Source organism: Tachypleus tridentatus, chromosome 10 (genome assembly GCF_004210375.1).
Source record: "Tachypleus tridentatus isolate NWPU-2018 chromosome 10, ASM421037v1, whole genome shotgun sequence".
Classification (NCBI taxonomy): Eukaryota; Metazoa; Arthropoda; class Merostomata; order Xiphosura; family Limulidae; genus Tachypleus; species Tachypleus tridentatus.
Window position 1 is genome coordinate 123,588,179 of NC_134834.1, and position 24,237 is coordinate 123,612,415.

The following is a 24,237-nucleotide window of genomic DNA, read 5'->3' on the forward strand; positions in this document are numbered from 1 at the left end:
AATGTACATAAAAGTGGGATTCAATACCCTTGAATGAAGGAGAATGTAGCTAATTCTAATTAAGGGATGGCTTTGGTTGAACTTTGAGCAAGCATGGCTCAGTGGCTTTGTGCTTTGGAGTCACAATTTGATATTGTAAATTTGAGGTTGACTTACATTACACTGTTGTGTCCTTGATACTAAGTATTTCAGTTAACCCAGCTTTATGATAGGTACTAGCTTTTATTTGGGGGTTAACTTGTGATGGACTAATGTCCTGTCCTGGGAAGATGAATGTGTCACCACTTTCATTTGCTTGTACCAGTTAAGCCACAGTTCAACACCAGATTCTTTGTGCTGTCTTGGCATGGGAAGGATTTGATGTTGATGCTTGTACCTATGTGTGTATTAAATAATGTTCCATTTAGTTTGAAATCACAATTATAAAGCAAGTGTGAAAACAAAAATTCAAACAAGCTACACATTCATCTTTTTTATAAAAACATAATTATGAAGTAATTTGTAATGTGAAAATAAAAGCATAAAACTAACAAACAATCTTGTGGTAGATGAATACACAATACCATTAAATCTAATGGTTAGATTAACAGTAACAGGATCACTATACGAGTTTCATCAGTTTCACATGTCTTCTTCAGATCAACATTGGATCAAAACAAACACTAGACTCAAAAAGACATGTGACAGTGTTAAAATTGTATCCATATAAATTGATTGTTGTTCCGTAATAGTAGGATCCAAGTTTTATGTTAATGAACCTCATTATTGTAGCAAGATCGTCTAACAAAAAAACCAAAAAAACTTTATCTTCCTCCAAGCAAAAGGAAACATAAACCTTTATCATGATTTAAGTGTTTGGTTAGAGTTTACCATACTTCCTCCATCAAACACAATGACATAGTAATGAATTTTATAACTTGAGAGGTGGTATGTACAAAAAATAAAACTTTAACACAACTTGAAGAAGCTTTACAAAAATATTCCATTTAAAATGAAACTGCTTCATTAAAATGGCAAGATTTGAACTTCTGTTGTCATAAGACAAAATTTAATATAAAAATGGGAAGATGATTTTGGTGTGTAACTAATAAGGTATGATACTCTCACATTATCTGATTGTCTTCATGTGATACAATAGGCTCCCTGGAATAACAGTAGGTTCCAGCAGGAAAGGTAATGTGGGGTAAGTCTGAATTATCTGAGCCTGACTGAGTTAAGAACAAAAGAGACTAAACACAGTGTGACAATCTTTATTCCACATTTAAAAATATCTCTTCAGAAGGGACAGTACATTTATTAGGAAGAAATACTTGTATTTAACTTAGAACTATAGGAACAAATAAAAAATATTGTTCCAAATTGAGAAAACCTAGCATTATAAATACTGAACAACAGTGCTAGTTTTTTTCTGAGAATGTACACTATCCAAGTGACTGTCGGTCATTTTTATTGAAACATGAGGGAGGTTACACCCTGGGGTTGCCATCTGATCTGTTAGTGAAATAGTTACAGTATACCTTTACACTAATTTTGTATAAACATTTCCCAAGGGAATAAAGAGATGAATGACACAGAACAATAGGTAGCAAGTACAAAAGGACTTTAGTTACGTTCTGTGATGTAACTAGACATAACAGGACAAATGGAAATTTTGAAAACTTCTATTATGTGGTGTTCTTAGGTTAAATTTCTACAAATAATATTACATAAGTATATTATATAAGTGGAGAATTGACAAGACAGATCAAAAGGTAATACTGAATTTATTAATTTTAATACATAAGAGAATTTACGTGATGTGTAATAAAATATGAAAACAATATTTACCCACACACAAAAAATGTTACTTGCATGAGTTGATTGCATTTACCCGAGTTTATGGACTAATTAACTGATTTATTTTCTTTAAGATGTCATCCCGTCAGCTAAATCACTTAAGATCGTACATAGTACTGTTTATATCTAACGTTTCTTACTTAAATGGAAACGTCAGATTTGCACCATGTAAGTGATCTTTCTCATTCAATATAAGGGAGGTCATGACCTTGAAATATCAGCTGACCTCCCAATGTAGAAAACTGCTGCTATCTCTATTCTTGCAGAACATGTATTATCTCCAAAGAATAATAAAGACAGCCGGAATTAATTTCACATAATGGCTCCAGTAACTCCAGAAATTGGATCTGAATTCCGACAAGACAAAAAGTAGAAATATTTATATCAGTATAAGTAATTCACTTAAAATGAACTGCCTTTCATAACTAAAATCTCAGAGTGTCATAGAATACTCTGACTGTTTGTGATTCCTCATGTCCCATGTAAGAACTCTCTCAGGCCGTCCATTACATACACTCTTACTTTTCCCTCAGGAACTGTGTGACTGCTGTAGCTCAGGAATAAGTACCAGTTTGTCTAATAGGCGAAACGTTTTTGTTATAAGTCACGTGGCAATCAATAAACACGAATAAAGTATTAACACAAGTGATAAAATATCAATACTTCTGAAAGACATATTACTGCGTCATCCAGTGGTTTAACAGTAAGTCTGAAAGATTACACCCCTAAAGACTAGGTTTCGATAGCCGCAGTGGTCACAGTACAGATAGGTTATTATTTATAGAATATGAAACGAAAGTCGCTTTTCTTAGTTATTCGTACTGACACAATAGAAGGTATGCAAATTATTATAAAGAACAAAACAGTTAACACGGTAATGTAGTTAGAAATATAGTAAATTACTAAGAATTTTTAAAGTTTTGATCCGATGATTAAATGTAGCATCTACTTGTTGTTAGTGTTGTTTCCTTGATGTTTAATTTAAGATCATTTGTTATCTCTCAGTAATTTATATTGGTATTCAATTTATTATTAATACAGGTAGTCTCGAATAACAAGCACTGTATGTATTTTCTTTGTTCGGAATGAACTTACTAAAACGGAAATTAGATTTTGAATATTAGATTTTCATCCTGACGGTGAAGTCACTCGTCTGATACAATTTGGCAATGTTTCTGTATAAAGACGGTCAGTATTGTAGCGGTATGTCTGCGGATTTATAACTTTAGAAACTAGATTGGAATACATACCCCTGGTGGGCAAAGCACAGATAACCAAGTATTAAAATATTTAGTGCTACACCATTGTATGTAATGCGAAAACAGAATAAACGAAAAAAACTGAAAATTTAAACATTAAAATAAAATAAATATAAAACACATAGTATGCCCATATACCAAGTATAGTAAAACTAGTAGGGTAGGAAATATCAAAAAGGTTTGTTTTGAATTCCGCACAAGCTACACGAAGGTTATCTGCACTAGCCGTCGGTAATTTAGCGATGTAAGACTAAAGGGAAGGCAGCTAGTCATCACCACCCACCGCCAACTCTTAAGCTACTCTTTTATCAACGAAAGGTCGAGCATGTTTCGTGTGATGGGGATTCGAACCTGTGACCCTCGGATTACGAGCCGAGTGCCTTAACCACCTGGCCATACGAGGGCTGTTCAAAAAATACGCGGACTGTTTGAATTGCGCGGCTCCAGTTGGTTCCAGGGGAATCCGCTTGATGTCGCTAGTTTCGCACAGATCAGCTGATTACGACGCCATTTCCTGATTGCAGATATCTTTATTTGTGTATTAGCTACGCGGTTTTAAGTGAAGTGCGATTTTTTTCGTTTGGCGGATTTCAGAATGAATGACCTGAAGGAGCAACGACTTGCTGTGAAATTTTGTGTTAAACTTGGAACATCTGCGACTGAAACTTTTGATATGCTTAACACGGCTTACGGTGATGTTGCTATGAAGCGTACGGCATGTTTCAAGTGGCATGAACGTTTTAAGGATGGTCGACAGTCCATTGAAGATGATGAGCGTCCTGGACGTCCTTCCACGTCAACTGACGACCCACACGTCGACAAAATCAACACCCTGGTGCGGGCAAATCGACGTCTGACTGTCAGGGAGCTTGCTAAAAAGTGTGGGATATCAGTTGGATCTTGTTACGAGATTTTGACCGAAAAATTGCAGATGCACCGCGTTGCTGCGAAATTCAGCCCTCAGAACTCGTGCGTTTTTGGCCGAACACTCGATCACTGTTCTTCCCCACCCCCCTACTCACCTGACCTTGCTCCTTGCGATTTTTCCTTGTTCCCCAAACTCAAAAGACCCTTGAAAGGAAGAAGATTTGAGACGATTCCCGAGATTAAGGCAAATGCGACGAAGGCGCTGGAGGACAATACAAAAGAAGCGTGCCAGGACTGTTTCAACAAGTGGAAACACCGTTGGGATAAGTGTGTGCGTTAGGGAGGAGAGTACTTTGAAGGGGTCCCAGACCTGTAACTTCTAAATACAGTACATTTTGTTTTATGACGTCTGTCCGCGTATTTTTTTAACAGACCTCGTATATCAGAAAGGAACAGCAAATCATGTAGTGAGAGTATGTGAAGCAAATTACTGATTTCTCTGTGTTTTATAAGTACGGTCATGTTAAGTTCTTTCTTTAAAACTACTTTTTTGATTTTAATAGTATTGATTACAATATTTAATATATCTGTTTACTTATTTTATTTTTATTAACTTCCTTTTTTACCGTTATGAGTTTTACCTTGAATTGTTAATATAATACTGGATTAACTAGGTCCTAATAATTTGCCTCGCGCTAGTACAGCGGTAAGTCTACGTATTTACAACGCTAAAATCAGTGGTTTGATTCCCCTCAGTGGGCTCAGTAGGTAGCCCGATGTGGCTTTGCTATAAGAAAAACACACACGCCCTAATTATTTAAATATTTTTTATTTGCGATGCTATTATTTCGTTCAAAAATACTTTTAACAATTCACATACATTAATATTTGCTATTTAACTTAGTGCTGTTTCCAAATCACGCTTTATTTTTAAACTATACTCCAAAGTGACTCCAAAGACTGAGGGCTAAAAACACTAAACTCAGGGGTTAATATCTACAGTGAGCACAGAGCAGATAGCCCATTAAGTAGCTTTACACTTAATTACAAATAAATGAAATTTTAAGGTATCTGTTTTATAATGTACGAAATAACTTATATAAAAATGACATAAAATCTTTCTCCAGAGATTTCATTAAATATAAAAATAATGTTTAATTTTTTTATTGATATTGTAGGAAATTATCAGAGCAGTACAGGTCGATAAGTAATTTAGAATTTTGATCCACTTTCGAAAGAGGGCGTTTATTTTAGCATGCTTGAGGATTGCTGTAAACGAATGAAGATATTTAGGGTTAGGTTAGGTTTTTTGAATCGGAGTAGAAAATAACAAGATGTTATATTTGTGAATCGTTTAAATTCAATTTTGTTATTAACCACGTCTTCTGCAGGAAAAGACGATAAAATTTAGATTTTAGGCGTTAAATTAGGTTCAGTAAACATTTGCGAACACTTTATCTCTTAGTATTGTACAATATAGTTGTACGTAATACAGTACTGTATAGTGTACTGTTATTTAGTATAAACGTTTTGTTCGAAACCTGGTCGTGAACCAGAAAAGCTTACTTCATCTCTTACCTTTTCACAATTTTGAATTCAGAGAACTGTGAATAGCGTAATTTTATTTTTGTTATGGTAGAATGTATAAATAATTGGACTCTGTGATTATGAATTAGGTATATGATTGTTGACGTCTTTATACCTAAAGAGTATACAAATTTAGAGTATATTATTTATGTACGAGACATTAGACAATGAATGCTTACTTTCGTTACTACATTCAGCATGTGAAATGCTGCTGCAGTTCATTTACTGTTATTTGCAGACGTGCAAGTAATGTCAGACTAGTTCAGAGAAGTGTTTACCCAAATAATAGGAACTGTAAGTATCTGTAATCCTATTACTAGTTATTACTAATGGTAACAGTCACCAAAAAGTATTAAACATCCTTAAAGCCAGTCCTTGACATTTAAATATTTATCAAGCCTTCTCGTCAATTTACTTCATTCACCACATCTAAACAAACCCTATTCAAAAGGTAAATTAATTCTTTTTTTTTTTAAGAGAATACAGTTTCAGAGATCTTAACCCATTTGTATATGACAGTTGTTCATCCAAGTGACTATCCATTGAATCATTATATACGTGTTACTAGATTAGGATAAGGTGATCATATGATCATAATAGTAACTATGATACAGTATTCTTTGATAGATTGTTTAGACAAAGTGTTCATGATGAAATTTTGTAGAATGGACAGCAATAGCCTGTTACCATCCATTCAAAGTTTTTTCAACTATGATACAGAATTTATACATTATTTTTATTTATTTGTTGCCAGATGTAAATTTTTCACAGGTTATGTTTTTACATGATATCTTTTTGTCAATTTAGCCATGTGTCCATAAATTCACTTATTAAATTCAAAATGTCCTCAATAATCATAAAAACAGCCAGGTCACATTCTGTTAGTATTGAATGTGATTAGGGAACAATACCATCTGTTAATATTGAATGTGATTAGGGAACAATACCATCTGTTAATATTGAATGTGATTAGGGAACAATATTTCTTTATTTGTAAATAAAAATGTTTCAGCTATTCTTCCAGCTTTTATTGGGAAATGTCATTTATTATTTAGTATTGAATGTGATTATTGGGAACTATCATTTATTATTTAGTATTGAATGTTAGTATTGGGAAATGTCATTATTTAGTATTGAATGTTAGTATTGGGAAATGTCATTATTTAGTATTGAATGTTAGTATTGGGAAATGTCATTATTTAGTATTGAATGTTAGTATTGGGAAATGTCATTTATTATTTCCTTGGTTTTATAATGCTTCTTATTTAATTTTTTTAACTGTGCGGAATTAGAATTTATTTAACTTTCTGAATTATTTCAAGGTTTATTAGAGCATGTGTAGAGATGAGAAAGATTGCAAATTAAGGATGGACGTAGATCACATACAAAGTTAATAGGTGACCTCGTATTTCTCTGGACCATCCTATTTTCCCTTTTCATACAGGAACTGTCTATATTCATATCAAGTAACACAAGTTTTTTTGTTCTTTTATCATGTATAAGGGAAAGATATCTAATTCATACTTAATAAATTCAGAATTTTTATAACGCGTACTGACATAGATACAGGTAGTTACTATTTTACAGTTATATCCCTCGTGTGTTCGACCATTGATTTACACTTTACAATATTTGATAACACAGTAGATTTTTAAGATTAAAAAGTGAGTTTCAGTTTTTACTTTTCTACACATCTGTTTAAGTAGGAACAACATAGAGGACCAGATGGTTTGTTGTTGTATATTATGAATCTTATGAGGTGCAGGACAATTGTCTGGATGTATTTTGCAAAGTATCTCCAGTGATTAGAGACAAGTGGTTAGCAGTATTCTGTAATCAGAGGCCTCATTTATTGATTAGTACCTCATTCTTCTAGCTACTGTACATACAAGTAAAAAACAAAAGTATGTTGGTGGCAAGTGCTGCCAACCAGTTCTCTTTTCCCTAATCAGCCAATAAGTGTTAATGACAGTAGTAGACGACCTCAGTAACTTTGCCATAACAAATACAGAGCAAGACAAGCTAGTATTTCAGTAACTATGTAACTGGAATAATAAAGAAACCCTAATTTTGATTAGATTATTATTTTCATGATGATAATACTTTTGATCAATTGTTAGAATAATCAAAGACATTAATTTTAATTAGTTGGTTATTTTTGTGACAAACAATATAATTTAAATTCAGGTAATTATTACTGGAATAATGAAAAATCAATAATTAGAAATGCTAATTCTGATTATTTTTATGACAATTGATACAGTTTAGATTAATCAGTTGTTGAAATTATCATTTTGATTAATTGATTTAATCATACTTTTAATTTATTGATGAGTTTACCTATCACTAATGAATATAATTGATGCTTGAAGATAATTGATTAAACCACCCATCTGTATTGGTGGATCTTTCAAAAATGCTTGGGTTATAAGGGTTTCTGTTTCATCAAGACTTCTTGGAGCTATGTTTTTAGCACATCATGAATGTACTGGAGATAAAACATTCTTTAACAGAACTTATTATTCATATCTTGTTTATGTTTTAAATTCTAGTTGTATTGAATACTGTTGTCTCCAGGAAGTTTCACACAACTAGTGTAAGTTGGAGGAGTGACTACTATGAAGTTCTTGGCATTGCACGTAATGCTAGTCAGAAGGATATTAAAAAGGCTTATTACCAAGTAAGTGATAGTTATGTAAAAGTAGGGCTAGACCTGAACTTTAGTGAGATAATTATCTCAAGTTAGTTTGATATATTTTTAACCTAAAATAGTTTAACTTGTCCTTAATATTTACAGGCAGTGGTGAATTTAAGGTTGTGTGGACCCATGGGCTAATTATTTTTGTGAGCTCTACATCCCATGTAATTTTACATAAATAACATTATCAATTGGCTCCCATTAAGACCATGGTTCTGGGCTTCCTATAGCTTCTGGCTAAATATACCGCTGTTTACAGGTAGATTGAAACATGAGCTAAGTTTAGCATTTTCTCTGGAACACTTGTGGCAGAGTCCATAAGTAAAAACAATCAAGGAAGAGTTTTGATATATAAACATGTTCTTTTTATGTTTTGTTAAGAAATATTTAAATCAAACAAAATTGAAATAAATAATTCATCAAGAAGCAGCCCAAGTGTTATACTGTTAAATATCGTGCATTCTTGAAAACCATGTAATGTTTCCATATTGAAAGATAAAGCTTAATTAACTTATGATAAATGTACTATAACTGTTGGAAATATTTTGTAAACAAACTTTAGATTTAAATTTGGGCTGATCAAAATACACTTGTCATAGAAAGGCTTAAAAGCTAAAGGCGAGGAATGAAATATAGACTTTAAAAAGATCATGAACTAGCTAGCTGTTAACATATGTTAACTTCTTTATGTTTAGGTTCATATTTTACTAAACAATATTCCATAAACTCCTATACTGTTATTGTTGCTAGAACTGATTGGGATATTAGACATGTTAATCCCATCCTCATGTTCATTTGTTTTGGAGGTGTGAAGTGATAATAGATGGAAGGAAAACTTGAGTGAAGATTCATTAAATTAAAGAAGATATTTAGAACCCAGAACTTGATAAAGGTTTGTTACTTATAAAACAACAAAAGTGATAATCTGATTTACATAAAAACAAACATAAAATTATTAACTTTTTTGTTAACCAAAAGTCCAAGAAAATTAGTTTAACACGTTAAACTTGTAACAAACTTAAAATGAACGTTCTGTAATGGTTATTCTTGAATAGAAGCATTGGATGAAGAGAGCTTGATCAGTGGCATGTGCTAATTCATTAATTGATGGCTCCCATTTGTTGAGTGTTGCTTAAACCATGGTATTTATAAGCAAAAGAAAGATGGTGTTTGGTGATACTGGTCATTTGATGTCTGTCTCCAGCAACTGAACAAGAACAAAAAATAATTTATTACATTATTCATTAAAAGGACAGTTTTGTGAGTTGATAATAAATGTTTATGTACAACAGTTGTAGAATCTGCTTGAGATTGTAAAACACAAGAAACACTTGTATTACTGTAAAGTTTAATTATTTCTGAGTCTTTGATGTTTTAATGAAATGTTGAAGAGTATATGATATAATTTAAGTAAATCTATGATTTTATTCAAAACACTTAAACTATTTTCTTTAGGAAAATTTCAATTTGTCAATAATTGTGAGTTAATTTTTTGTGAAAGGACTAAAATTTATCTCTAAGTGAAACAATCTTATCATGTCATGATTTTTTAGTTGTTTCATGGATCTATTTTCATCTAAATAATAGCATGTGAAAAAAAAATTGTTTGAAGTTTCATATATGTTATCATTAGAATGTATTTTTCCTTCATTTTTACATGACTATCCAAACCAGCTGTTTCATATGACACTGAATATTTAAAACATTCATCAGGCATTTGTGATGAAAAACAAATTCCTCAATGAAAAAAGTAAAAGTGGTATGTTGATGACCTCTAGTGGCATTAAATACATTAACAACTTGTAGTTTTATTAATTAAATACATTAACAACTTGTAGTTTTATTAATTGTGTATTTAGTTAGCTAAAAAGTACCATCCAGATACCAACAGAGGAGATCCTGAGGCAGCAAAGAAATTTCAAGAAGTTTCAGAAGCTTATGAAGTGAGTAATAATTTTATTTTATTGTTAATTATTTATATAATTACAACAAAACTTTGGCATTGGAATTAAAAGAAAAATGCTTTTTGTGTATTACTAGAAATATAGTCCTACTATATAAGGTGAAGGACTGCTCTTACTTTTATTCACAACAAACTCTTGTCTCTCTTATTATTAATCATCACAAAGAAAAGGTGGAATACTAAAGAAATTCATCCAACTATTGTTACCAAATTCTATTTTAAAAGTTTAGACACAGCTTGAATGTATAATAAAGAAATGTTTACTATAAATGTATAGTGTTTCACATACATGATGTTTACTACAGATACATATGGTATGGAACAAAGAGGCCACATGATTGGAGATTTAGTAACAACTTAGTAAAGGTATGTTGGTAAACTGGAGTGTTGGTTTACAGTTGGGCTGTTTTGTTCCATTATGCAGAATCCCACAATTCCAAAGCCAGTAAAGGTATGTTGGTAAACTGGAATGTTGGTTTAGAGTTGGGCTGTTTTGTTTCATTATGTAGAATCCCACAATTCCAAAGTCATTCATCAGATAACGTGCAATAACTGCCCAGAATTTTACATAGAAGAAGCTGGAAGAAAAGTTGAAACCAGATTCACCAAACATAATAAAAAAAAACCTTACCATGTTTACCACTGTTGGAGCTCAAGAAACTGCAATAAATCTATACAAGACACTAATTTTGAACAAAGGACAAGACATCAGTAAACACAAAACAAAGGAAGCTACCAAGCAATCTACAGTCATATTACCTCTTTGTTCTATATGTATCCTTGTCTCTCTGTACAGTACTTTAACCTGATGGTTACCTAATCTTGTTGAAATATTATATGTTTATAATAATGTTTTCTTTGCTACCCAGTCAAGCTGTCTCCAAACCTTTATTTTTATAATAAAAAATGTTCAAGTGTATAAATACAATTCAGTCTAGTCAAGGTTTGTATAAAGACAAACAAAACAGTCTTACCAGAGTTTGAATAAAGACAAAAATACAGCCTGTTTAAAGTTTGTATAAAGACAAACAATACAGTCTGTTCAAAGTTTGTATAAAGACAAACAATACAGTCTATTCAAAATTAATTTCACATGGTAGTTTATTTATTCACATTTCTTCCTATCTGTAGTTGATAACTTAAGGTCTAGTGTTTGATTGTATTAACTGCTGGATCTGTCAATGTACTTTATTGTTTTATTTTTATACAAACTTTAGGTTCTCAGTGATGATAACAAAAGAAAACAGTATGATCAGTTTGGGACAACAACAGATTTTGGTTCAGCTGGAGGTCCTGGTGCAACGGGATTTCAAGGGTTTCAGTCAACCATTGACCCTGAAGAGCTTTTTCGCAAAATATTTGGGGACATGGGAATCAAAACAGGATTTTCTAATTTTGATTTTGCTGACTCCCAGTTTGGATTTGGACAATCACAAGAGGTTTTATAATTTTCTTTCTCTGTTATTTTGTAGGTTTTTGTCTCTGACCTTTTTTTTTTAAGTTGACAAATCAGGAAAACTATCATAAGAACAAGTCTTATTTTCAGACTATAAATCTTGAAATTTTTATTTTTTTGTTATTGTTACCTTTTTGTTACTTTCAAGTTAGAGATTCAGATGTTTCACAAATAACTTTACAATTAAAGATAACCTAATTTCATCTGTGTTCCAGATCTGGTTGGTTATGTTTTTGTTTAATCAGATACAGCTTGTGTAAAAGGATGCATTTTTTTTATTTACATACATCAAGTGGTGTAGTGTTAAAGATATATCATTTGTATATGTTGGATTTTCATGGTTCCACCAGTTTCATTTTTTGGAACATTTGATCTTTTACATTGTCGTTTATGTTGAACTATTTTATCTTCTATAGCATTTCTTCTGTTGGAGTATTTCACCTCTTAAATTTTTTAAAGAGTTCATAAAAGCAGAAAAGAACCATGAATAGTGCTAGTGATGAATCAGAACCACCTTTTATATAAATCACATACACATTAGTACCATCTTGTTTGTAAGTCACTTACACAGGTGTACAAAACACCTATATTAGTGTCATCTTGTATATAAATCATTTACCCATACGTATGAAACACCCACATTAATTTTCATACTGTTATTACGTCTGTGTGATTGAAAGATATATAGTTTTTTAGTGTATTATAAGATTTATAATTAAAACAACTTGTTAATTATGGAAGTAATTTATCAGTAAATGTAAGTTTTTGGTTTATAAGTATACTGCAGGCAATAGAGTGATTAGTTATCACTGTTGGTCAACCATCCGGTGCTGATCTGTGTGGACATGTTTTTAGCAGTTTACAGAAATATCGAGAGTGGAAAAAGGAATAGTTCTTGTGAAGTACTGGTAAAGTTTGTAATTCATACATGTGTGAATGGTGGGTGTTTCCTTCTGAACCTTATACAGTTGGTAGTTTTAATATTGTTTTAGTTCTTGTGAAGTACTGGTAAAGTTTGTAATTCATACATGTGTGAATGGTGGGTGTTTCCTTCTGAACCTTATACAGTTGGTAGTTTTAATATTGTTTTAGTTCTTGTGAAGTACTGGTAAAGTTTGTAATTCATACATGTGTGAATGGTGGGTGTTTCCTTCTGAACCTTATACAGTTGGTAGCTTTAATATTGTTTTAGTTCTTGTGAAGTACTGGTAAAGTTTGTAATTCATACATGTGTGAATGGTGGGTGTTTCCTTCTGAACCTTATACAGTTGGTAGTTTTAATATTGTTTTAGTTCTTGTGAAGTACTGGTAAAGTTTGTAATTCATACATGTGTGAATGGTGGGTGTTTCCTTCTGAACCTTATACAGTTGGTAGTTTTAATATTGTTTTAGTTCTTGTGAAGTACTGGTAAAGTTTGTAATTCATACATGTGTGAATGGTGGGTGTTTCCTTCTGAACCTTATACAGTTGGTAGTTTTAATATTGTTTTAGTTCTTGTGAAGTACTGGTAAAGTTTGTAATTCATACATGTGTGAATGGTGGGTGTTTCCTTCTGAACCTTATACAGTTGGTAGTTTTAATATTGTTTTAGTTCTTGTGAAGTACTGGTAAAGTTTGTAATTCATACATGTGTGAATGGTGGGTGTTTCCTTCTGAACCTTATACAGTTGGTAGTTTTAATATTGTTTTAGTTCTTGTGAAGTACTGGTAAAGTTTGTAATTCATACATGTGTGAATGGTGGGTGTTTCCTTCTGAACCTTATACAGTTGGTAGTTTTAATATTGTTTTAGTTCTTGTGAAGTACTGGTAAAGTTTGTAATTCATACATGTGTGAATGGTGGGTGTTTCCTTCTGAACCTTATACAGTTGGTAGTTTTAATATTGTTTTAGTTCTTGTGAAGTACTGGTAAAGTTTGTAATTCATACATGTGTGAATGGTGGGTGTTTCCTTCTGAACCTTATACAGTTGGTAGTTTTAATATTGTTTTAGTTCTTGTGAAGTACTGGTAAAGTTTGTAATTCATACATGTGTGAATGGTGGGTGTTTCCTTCTGAACCTTATACAGTTGGTAGTTTTAATATTGTTTTAGTTCTTGTGAAGTACTGGTAAAGTTTGTAATTCATACATGTGTGAATGGTGGGTGTTTCCTTCTGAACCTTATACAGTTGGTAGTTTTAATATTGTTTTAGTTCTTGTGAAGTACTGGTAAAGTTTGTAATTCATACATGTGTGAATGGTGGGTGTTTCCTTCTGAACCTTATACAGTTGGTAGTTTTAATATTGTTTTAGTTCTTGTGAAGTACTGGTAAAGTTTGTAATTCATACATGTGTGAATGGTGGGTGTTTCCTTCTGAACCTTATACAGTTGGTAGTTTTAATATTGTTTTAGTTCTTGTGAAGTACTGGTAAAGTTTGTAATTCATACATGTGTGAATGGTGGGTGTTTCCTTCTGAACCTTATACAGTTGGTAGTTTTAATATTGTTTTAGTTCTTGTGAAGTACTGGTAAAGTTTGTAATTCATACATGTGTGAATGGTGGGTGTTTCCTTCTGAACCTTATACAGTTGGTAGTTTTAATATTGTTTTAGTTCTTGTGAAGTACTGGTAAAGTTTGTAATTCATACATGTGTGAATGGTGGGTGTTTCCTTCTGAACCTTATACAGTTGGTAGTTTTAATATTGTTTTAGTTCTTGTGAAGTACTGGTAAAGTTTGTAATTCATACATGTGTGAATGGTGGGTGTTTCCTTCTGAACCTTATACAGTTGGTAGTTTTAATATTGTTTTAGTTCTTGTGAAGTACTGGTAAAGTTTGTAATTCATACATGTGTGAATGGTGGGTGTTTCCTTCTGAACCTTATACAGTTGGTAGTTTTAATATTGTTTTAGTTCTTGTGAAGTACTGGTAAAGTTTGTAATTCATACATGTGTGAATGGTGGGTGTTTCCTTCTGAACCTTATACAGTTGGTAGTTTTAATATTGTTTTAGTTCTTGTGAAGTACTGGTAAAGTTTGTAATTCATACATGTGTGAATGGTGGGTGTTTCCTTCTGAACCTTATACAGTTGGTAGTTTTAATATTGTTTTAGTTCTTGTGAAGTACTGGTAAAGTTTGTAATTCATACATGTGAATGGTGGGTGTTTCCTTCTGAACCTTATACAGTTGGTAGTTTTAATATTGTTTTAGTTCTTGTGATATACTGGTAAAGTTTGTAATTCATACATGTGTGAATGGTGGGTGTTTCCTTCTGAACCTTATACAGTTGGTAGTTTTAATATTGTTTTCTTGGTATTAGTTGATAAAGTAAATAGTTGTTTCATTTAATCACTGAAAGGTTTAATAAGTATGATTAATTATTTACAAACTGCAGATTATTATGAAGCTAAGTTTCCAACAAGCGGCACGAGGGGTGAATAAAGATGTCACCGTTAACATTATTGATACCTGTCCCAAATGTAATGGTTCTCGTTGTGAACCTGGAACGAAAGCAATCAGATGTCCGTACTGTAATGGGACAGGAATGGTGAGTAATAAACACATTATTCTGTTTTCATAACATGCTTAGATGAATTCTGTTGTCTGATATCAAACTGGTGAGAGGAAAACTTCAAGTATTCATGGTCTCCTAGTGTTACGGTTTAACTATTCGAGACTTTATTTACAAAAACTCTCTTACTTGATAGTGCCTGCTCCAAGGAAGTTGATGTATATGTTACTTATGGCAACAAACATTTTTAGGCACCATTATAGCAAAATGAAGCTAGTTAACATGTAAAATAATCAGTTTTGCCATTAAAGAAAGTGTGAATAGGTTGTTGTACTGTGTATACCTGTGTTGTTGTTTTCTCATAATATAGTTCAGTTGACAATTCACAAATTTAAATGTATCTCAAAATGGCTTGTATGGATATTAACACTTTTACTGATAAGCAGAGAACAATGATTTGACCTTCCTAGGTCATCTTCAAGTTGACCTGAACTTTAACCTCAGTATGACCTAGGAAGGTCGAAACATTGTTTTCTCCCTATCAATAAAAGTGTTAATACCCATACCAGCCATTCTGAGATACACTTTTATTTCAAGTGGGTTTCTCGTCATCAAGAATTTCAGAAAGTTACTTTAATCAGTTGGCCACTTATTAAAAGGGTATCTGCATTAATTTTCAAAAAGATATAAAAATGAAGCAGTAATTGTTAAGGATAAGATTGGAAAACAGACATGATATAATGAGCAGATCTTGCTGGAAGAAGCTAACTTCATTGAAGTTCATAAATATGATAGTTTCTAAAAATGTGGTCAGAGTTGCTTATCTTACTCTAACGGACTGAACTTCAGTTACTGTTTGTCACATGGTGCTGTTATTGTTTGTAAGTGTACGGATGAATTATCCATGTAATAACAAGACAAAATGACAGGAAATGGTGGGTAGTCCTTGTCAAATGGTTAAAATATGACAATTCTGGAATTTATTTATTGCTGGAGTTTTAAATATAAAGTTTTTTGCTAGTCTTTAGTTTTAGTAATTTTATGACACAATTACAAATGTTGTTACTTGTGACAAACAATTAATTGAAGTGAACTAGAATCATGTATACCTAATCCTGTATCTTTTCATCCACAAAATGACAACATGCATGAAACTCCCACTTGTAGTGGTTTAGTTGTTTTTGTCTTCCTCTTATAGTGTTTAAATTTGAGACTGTTTACACTACAAGCAAGTTGATGGATAAACAAAACTGTTTAGTTTAACAGATGTTATTTTCTTCATTTGGTGAATTAATATTTAATTATTATTTAGTTCTTATAACAAGAGGGTTGAAGTTAATTATCTTAAAGGTGATAATTATAACAAATCTCCAACTCTGTGAGAATTGTATGTTGTGTATGTTGTTTAAACCTTTCTCGATGGGTCAGGGGTCAAAGACCATGTCATTGCATTTGTTAACTTGCATTCAAAATTTTATTAACAACTACTTAACGAATTTATGTCAAGTTTGGAATTAAATTATATATCATAATTCAAAACTTAACATTATATATGAGTTAATTTCTTAATTTAAGAGTAGATATATTCCTTAGAGATTTTAGTGAGTCCATGGTATGTTGAATGCAACAGTTTAAATTTTGAGGTTTTGTGATATTAAAATACTAAGTCTATAGTTTCATACAAGTTAGGAACTCAAGTTACTAATGTTGAAAATCTAGAATATAAAATAAGAACCTTGTATCTTTTTATTTTGCTGAGATATGGGTTTATGTACTGAATCAAACCTGGTGGCCCCATTCACCTCTTTCTGTTTTTGGAAATGGCTCCTTCTATACATGTACTTCAGTATATGACATGTGAATAACCAATCAACAACTTAGAGAGATCTTCTTAGCTATTTTAATCTGTGAAAAGACTACCATATTCTTTTGAACCAAAATTTCAAGAAGGTAGATTGTGTCTTCAGTCTGCTTGAAGTTTCATTTTTTTAAACTTAAATACAGCTTAGTTACTAAGGTTAATAAATTAGAATTCTATGGTATCAGTATAGTTATTTATGATTTTTTGGTTATTCAGCTGTATATATAAAATCTAAAATAAATTTTATTTGATATCCTCAACATGCAAAATTTTGAAAGGCTCAGCAAACTATGTCCAGAAGCAACTTAGTCCAAAGGGCTTAGCTAGAAGAGATAATTGTTTAATTTACTTATTGATTTATTATTTTATATTTTAAGAAAAATAAGTGTAATAATTTACTTCTAAATAGTAATAATCTATATACATACATATATAATAATTGAAATGTGACTGTGTATTACAAAATAAAAGTCCATTAAAACACAGCCAAGATAGGGAAGACTAAAGGTCTGTTTTATATTACGGGATATGCAGCATGTTATGTGAGTACACATGCACCGTGTAAATGCAAGTTATGTAATGTTAGGTAGGCATGACTGGAAGGTAAATGAAATAATAAATAAATATATATCATTATGAGACTTAAGCTACTTAAACTGAACATTTGTATTTTCATGTTATAATATGTAGTGATTCTAGCATGAAAACAGTATAATTTATACTTATTTTCTAACTTTTTTTATGATGGTTACGAGGTTGGTCAAATGACAGACCTCACGTTGAGTATAGAAAGTAACAAAATATAAAGTTTTACTAAAAACAAATGTATGCAATGTATTTATGACGTTTTGGAGATTACACAAATAATAATTGAGAATTTTGGAACAAAGAATAATTTTTTAATCATAACATGAAACCACTTTGCACTCAAACTAGCAATGAAACAGTCTTGGTAGTTTCACAAATAAATCTGTGTACAAAACAATTCCAATCTTTACTAAAAGTCCACCAAATTTTGTGAAGATGTACATGTTATATCAGAAGTTATAATGCAAATACTTAACATATGCAAATGTGTAGATAAACTTGTGTATATTGTACAGAACCCATTGAGAAAAGGTTAATTGTTGTACTAGGCTTTTGTAATAGTAACATCATTTTACTCACAGCTTCTAATTTACTCTCATTACTTGTAATATTGTTGCTAGAGGGCTAGATATTTGTAAATTTTTTTGTTGTATGTTGTAAATACCTGCAGATACAGAGAGGATGTGAGAGATAATCTTTCTTTCACATACCTACAGTGTTTGTGCAATATGCCAATTATTTTTCTTTCATATGCCTGGAGTGTCTTTGCCATATGGTAATGATCTCTGTTGTGTGCTGAATGTTTGGTTTTCGTCATGTGCTTGTGATATCTATGTGATAAACCAGTGGTGTTTGAGTAATTGTTTCTTTTTTTACATAAATCTTTATTTCCTTGACTTTGTATAACAGTTTCTTTAGTTTTCTAACCATCTTCTTCATTAATCATGTATAGTTGTTTTTCCTGTTCTCACCAGGGGGAGACCATTGTGAGATCATAACCTTGTTCTTTTTCAGTCTTTGTGTTGTAACGCAGGTTGTGTGATAAAAACAATGAATCTTTCCTTACCATCATTTTTTTGTATATTTATATTTTTTTGCTGCATTTTTGTATCTCTTAGTTTACAGTAATTCACTGCTGAGTAAATTACTAATTTTTCTGTTTTACGTTAGAAAATTTGTTTGAAATTTAGGATAGGTTTTGATTTATACGCATAGGAAACTATTAGCACAGGACCATTTGTCATGAGAAGTACTTGTCGACGCTGCCATGGGACACGCATGCATATAAAGTTTCCATGTAATGAATGTGAAGGCAAGGGATCAACTGTGCAGAAGAAAACTGTGACAGTACCAGTTCCAGCAGGTGAGACTAAGTTACTAATATTAATACACCAGTTCCAGCAGGTGAGACTAAGTTACTAATATTAATACACCAGTTCAAGCAGGTGAGACTAAGTTACTAATATTAATACACCAGTTCCAGCAGGTGAGACAGAGTTACTGATATTAATACACCAGTTCCAGAAGGTGAGACTAGGTTACTAATATTAATACACCAGTTCCAGAAGGTGAGACAAAGTTACTAATATTGATACACCAGTTCCAGCAGGTGAGACTAAGTTACTAATATTAATACACCAGTTCCAGCAGGTGAGACTAAGTTACTAATATTAATACACCAGTTCCAGCAGGTGAGACTAGGTTACTAATATTAATACACCAGTTCCAGCAGGTGAGACTAAGTTACTAATATTAATACACCAGTTCCAGCAGGTGAGACTAAGTTACTAATATTAATACACCAGTTCCAGCAGGTGAGACTAAGTTACTAATATTAATACACCAGTTCCAGCAGGTGAGACTAAGTTACTAATATTAATACACCAGTTCCAGCAGGTGAGACTAAGTTACTAATATTAATACACCAGTTCCAGCAGGTGAGACAAAGTTACTAATATTAATACACCAGTTCCAGAAGGTGAGACAAAGTTACTAATATTAATACACCAGTTCCAGTAGGTGAGACAAAGTTACTAATATTAATACACCAGTTCCAGCAGGTGAGACTAGGTTACTAATATTAATACACCAGTTCAAGCAGGTGAGACTTGGTTACTAATATTGATACACCAGTTCCAGCAGGTGAGACAAAGTTACTAATATTAATACACCAGTTCCAGCAGGTGAGACTAAGTTACTAATATTAATACACCAGTTCCAGCAGGTGAGACTTGGTTACTAATATTGATACACCAGTTCCAGCAGGTGAGACTAAGTTACTAATATTAATACACCAGTTCCAGCAGGTGAGACTAAGTTACTAATATTAATACACCAGTTCCAGCAGGTGAGACTAGGTTACTAATATTAATACACCAGTTCCAGCAGGTGAGACAAAGTTACTAATATTAATACACCAGTTCCAGAAGGTGAGACAAAGTTACTAATATTAATACACCAGTTCCAGTAGGTGAGACTAAGTTACTAATATTAATACACCAGTTCCAGCAGGTGAGACTAAGTTACTAATATTAATACACCAGTTCCAGCAGGTGAGACTAAGTTACTAATATTAATACACCAGTTCCAGCAGGTGAGACTAGGTTACTAATATTAATACACCAGTTCCAGAAGGTGAGACAAAGTTACTAATATTAATACACCAGTTCCAGCAGGTGAGACTAAGTTACTAATATTAATACACCAGTTCCAGCAGGTGAGACTAGGTTACTAATATTAATACACCAGTTCCAGAAGGTGAGACAAAGTTACTAATATTAATACACCAGTTCCAGAAGGTGAGACAGAGTTACTGATATTAATACACCAGTTCCAGAAGGTGAGACAAAGTTACTAATATTAATACACCAGTTCCAGCAGGTGAGACTAAGTTACTAATATTAATACACCAGTTCTAGCAGGTGAGACTAGGTTACTAATATTAATACACCAGTTCCAGAAGGTGAGACAGAGTTACTAATATTAATACACCAGTTCCAGCAGGTGAGACAGAGTTACCAATACTAATAACCTATTTTTGAAGGTGAGATTTTATTATTGAAATATGTAATTATTAGATGCAGCACATGACAGTTTTTTGTTGTTTAGATGAATTGTGATTCTAGATAATTATAAATACTTTAAAATTTATGTTATATGTTAGGTGCATTTACTCAGCATGTTTTACCTTTGTTTTTAATAGGTGTGGAAGATGGCCAGACTGTAAGAATGCAGGTTGGGAAAAGGGAATTGTTTGTAACTTTCAGGGTAAGACTAATATTCTGTCTCTGTTTAGATCAACCTTTTCTTGGCTGGTGTGCACATAACATCTTGCACCACATTGGTGTAAATAGATTGTAATCTGTTCTTACAAGTTAATTTAATTTTTACATGTACGATTTTTTTTAATGTAGTTTCAGTAGTGGTTGTTTTTACACCACCTACTGAGAGATCATAGAAGTATGTGAATGAAATTCTGTAGTAATAAAATCAGAAAAAGAGAACGCATAATCCAACCATTGTTAGACTTTTAAAAAACGTTACTTGAAGCATACATCTAATTCAATCAGTCTAACCTAAGCAAATTTAATGAAGGTATTAATTATCATGGTAGATATGAAAGTCAAAACACTTAAGAGAACAAAGTCAAACACAAAACAATTTATTGTTCAAAACAGTTTAGGGTTTAAAAGCATAAGCTTAAATAAGAAGTTATTTCAAATATTATAAGTTGATTTAATCTACCTCCCCTAGTGGTGCAGTAGCAAATCTGCAGGCATTTCTTGGTGTGCAGTAGGTCATTGTGTAACTTTGTGCATAAAAGTAACTACACCAAATTGCTTTAACTGTAAAAATCTACAAAACTGACAAGGTAGTGATAAGCCATTAGAATGGAGGAGTTACTTTTGTTTAATTCAGGAAAACAAACTTTTTTTCGTGTTTATCTTGAAGCTGAATATTTTGCATTAAATATGTTTGCTGAAAAATGTATAGAAGTGAAGAAACGACATTTTTCGTGTACCAGGCAGTTTGTTAATTATGTGCAGGTTGAATGTTTTGGTGTTGCATTCTTAGAACATCTGTTTCAACCTTGCAGCTATATACTGAATACATTTATTGTTACATTAGTTTGTAGAAGCAGCTATTTTGACTATGTCTGCATCCTTTACCAATGGCTTGGTGAATTATAAACTATTGTTTTAGTAGTCACTGGGTTATCTTGTTTGTATAATAGTTTTCACTTTGTCTGGGTATAAAAAAGACAAAAAGAACAGAAAAAAATTTAAATTTTGAAAAGTGGAGTGCCAAGGAATGTATTTCAACATATAATACTGTTATTCAACTAAAGGTTTATCTTCATGGCATTATATTTGTACTGTAACTATACTTGTGAATGTTTATAGGTTCAACAGAGTGATTATTTTCGTCGAGATGGTGCTGACGTTCACACAGATGTTATGATTAGTCTTTCTCAAGCAGTGTTAGGAGGAACTGTGAGAGTGCAAGGAATTTACGAGGATATTACCCTCAAAGTTTGTATACTTTCAGAGTTTCATATGATATACATTAATACTAAGTTGCTAAAATATATTTAATATTCATTAGGAATTTGTATATAGTATCAAAAACAAACCTTGTAACGGTATCCAATAATAATTCCTTTCACTGACCAATGTTAATTCTTGGTTGTGATCTTTAAGCATAACATGATTGTATCATGTTACTTGTTTATAGGGTGTACCATATTTTAGTGTTAAATTTATGTCTTGAACTTGTAAGTGTTTATAATGTCATTAATCCTACTTGTTTAACTACTGTGTTCTTTGTGCAAGATTGATATGTGCAAGGAAATTCAAGTGTTTTATAATGGTGTAAATTTAATTTTTAATGAATAAAAACAAAAGCTGCAGTCAAAAGAGGTTATGAACTGTTTTATGATTTAACTCGATGAAGCTCGGGTATAATCTAGTGAACATAGCTTATATTGAGAATGAAACACAGTTCAAAAACACAATTTTGAGTTTTCTTAATTGATTTTAAGAAGAATTAGGAAGGTTTTGTTAAAGATTGAATATTTTGTACACAAAGAATGAGTTTGTTTTAATTAATTATGTTAATTCAAGATTTTTATTGTAGTTATTTGCATTCAGAGTTTGAATATTTCAAGTGTTACAATCAATGTAACAAGTAACAAAATGTTTATAACTAAGAACGGGAAGAAATGTGCTTAAAATATGCTTATATTTTACATCAAATAATCATGAAAATTTTGTTTTTGTTAAATTCATAATTGTGAGCTGTTGGGTTTTTTTTCATGAAAAGTTAATTTTTACAGTATCCTTTGCAGCAGCACTAACCATTGATGGAACGTTGGGAGTTTTTCTAACTACACAAAGCCTAGTAAATTGAGGCAGTGTAGTTTTACATTTTTAAACAATTATTGAAACTTTCTTGTATGAATTTTAAAACATAAATAACACATAATTACCTAAACTATGGAACTAAAGTTTAAATAAGACTTAACTGTCCACCTAACTAAAATATTTATATGTGAGAAACAACTAAACCATTAATGAGGAGAAAAGCAGCTAAAATTCTAAGTTCTCTGTGTAATTTTAAACAAACTGTTGAAAAATAATATTTAAAAATGTAGTATTTCTATTGGTTACAAATATATAGCTCAATCAAGTATAATTAGGTGAAAAATTCCAACTCAATGTGTTGAAAGTGGGCATGGCATCTGTCAAAAGTCCCAAGAAATTAGTTTATTTCTGCCAACATGCTGTGAAGTGCTTGTAGAAAGAATGTGTAAACAGAGAAATTAAACTAGATCTTTGTACGTTTAGAAGGTTTAGTATATCCAACTCATTCTCAAGCTACAAAATCCATCCTAACTTTGTACATCCAACTGAAGGTTTCTCTTGAAATGAATTAATCAAAATTTATATAAGACTTTAAACTATAATTTCAATTTTGAATATAATAAAGTAAAATCTTATGACACATGCAGTACAGGGGTGCCGTTACTTATAGGGTTAATACAGTGGTAAGAGTTTATTACTAATTGTAAAAGTATGTTTTTGGTTATAGATCCCACCAGGAACTTCATCTCATGCAAGATTGAGAGTAGCAGGAAAAGGGATAAAGAAAATGAACTCGTATGGTTACGGGGATCACTACATTCACATCAAGATCAAGATACCACAGTATGTTTCAATAATGTTTTTTGTTTCATAGTAAAACACTAGGTTTTTAAAGTTGGTTTTTGAACTTGTTGGTCGAGAACAAGTACAAATTTAACAGTTATTTTGTTACTTTTCATACAATAGATGATTGTTATAATTACCAGTGGGCATTACTGGTTTGAAGACAAGTAGATGATTGTTATAATTACCAGTGGTCATTACTGGTTTGAAGACAAGTAGATGATTGTTATAATTACCAGTGGGCATTACTGGTTTGAAGACAAGTAGATGATTGTTATAATTACCAGTGGGCATTACTGGTTTGAAGATAAGTAGATGATTGTTATAATTACCAGTGGGCATTACTGGTTTGAAGACAAGTAGATGATTGTTATAATTAACAGTGGGCATTACTGGTTTGAAGATAAGTAGATGATTGTTATAAT

General features: G+C 31.9%; 1 protein-coding gene across 2 annotated transcripts in view; it reads left to right on the forward strand.

The window, feature by feature from the left end:
• Positions 1–5,189: 5,189 nt before the first annotated feature.
• The window catches only part of LOC143230249 (dnaJ homolog l(2)tid, mitochondrial), a 28,197-nt gene continuing 9,149 nt past the window's right edge, over positions 5,190–24,237 (forward strand). Inside the window, exons 1-9 of one of the 2 annotated variants that reach the window (XM_076463454.1) lie at positions 5,190–5,843; positions 8,102–8,229; positions 10,107–10,190; positions 11,428–11,649; positions 15,041–15,193; positions 18,822–18,969; positions 20,809–20,873; positions 22,010–22,138; positions 23,697–23,812. In XM_076463454.1, the coding sequence (XP_076319569.1) occupies positions 5,717–5,843; positions 8,102–8,229; positions 10,107–10,190; positions 11,428–11,649; positions 15,041–15,193; positions 18,822–18,969; positions 20,809–20,873; positions 22,010–22,138; positions 23,697–23,812 (1,172 nt within the window). In that variant the 5' untranslated portion in view covers positions 5,190–5,716. The remainder of the gene's footprint in view (positions 5,844–8,101; positions 8,230–10,106; positions 10,191–11,427; positions 11,650–15,040; positions 15,194–18,821; positions 18,970–20,808; positions 20,874–22,009; positions 22,139–23,696; positions 23,813–24,237) is intronic. The other variant, XM_076463455.1, reaches the window with a different exon arrangement.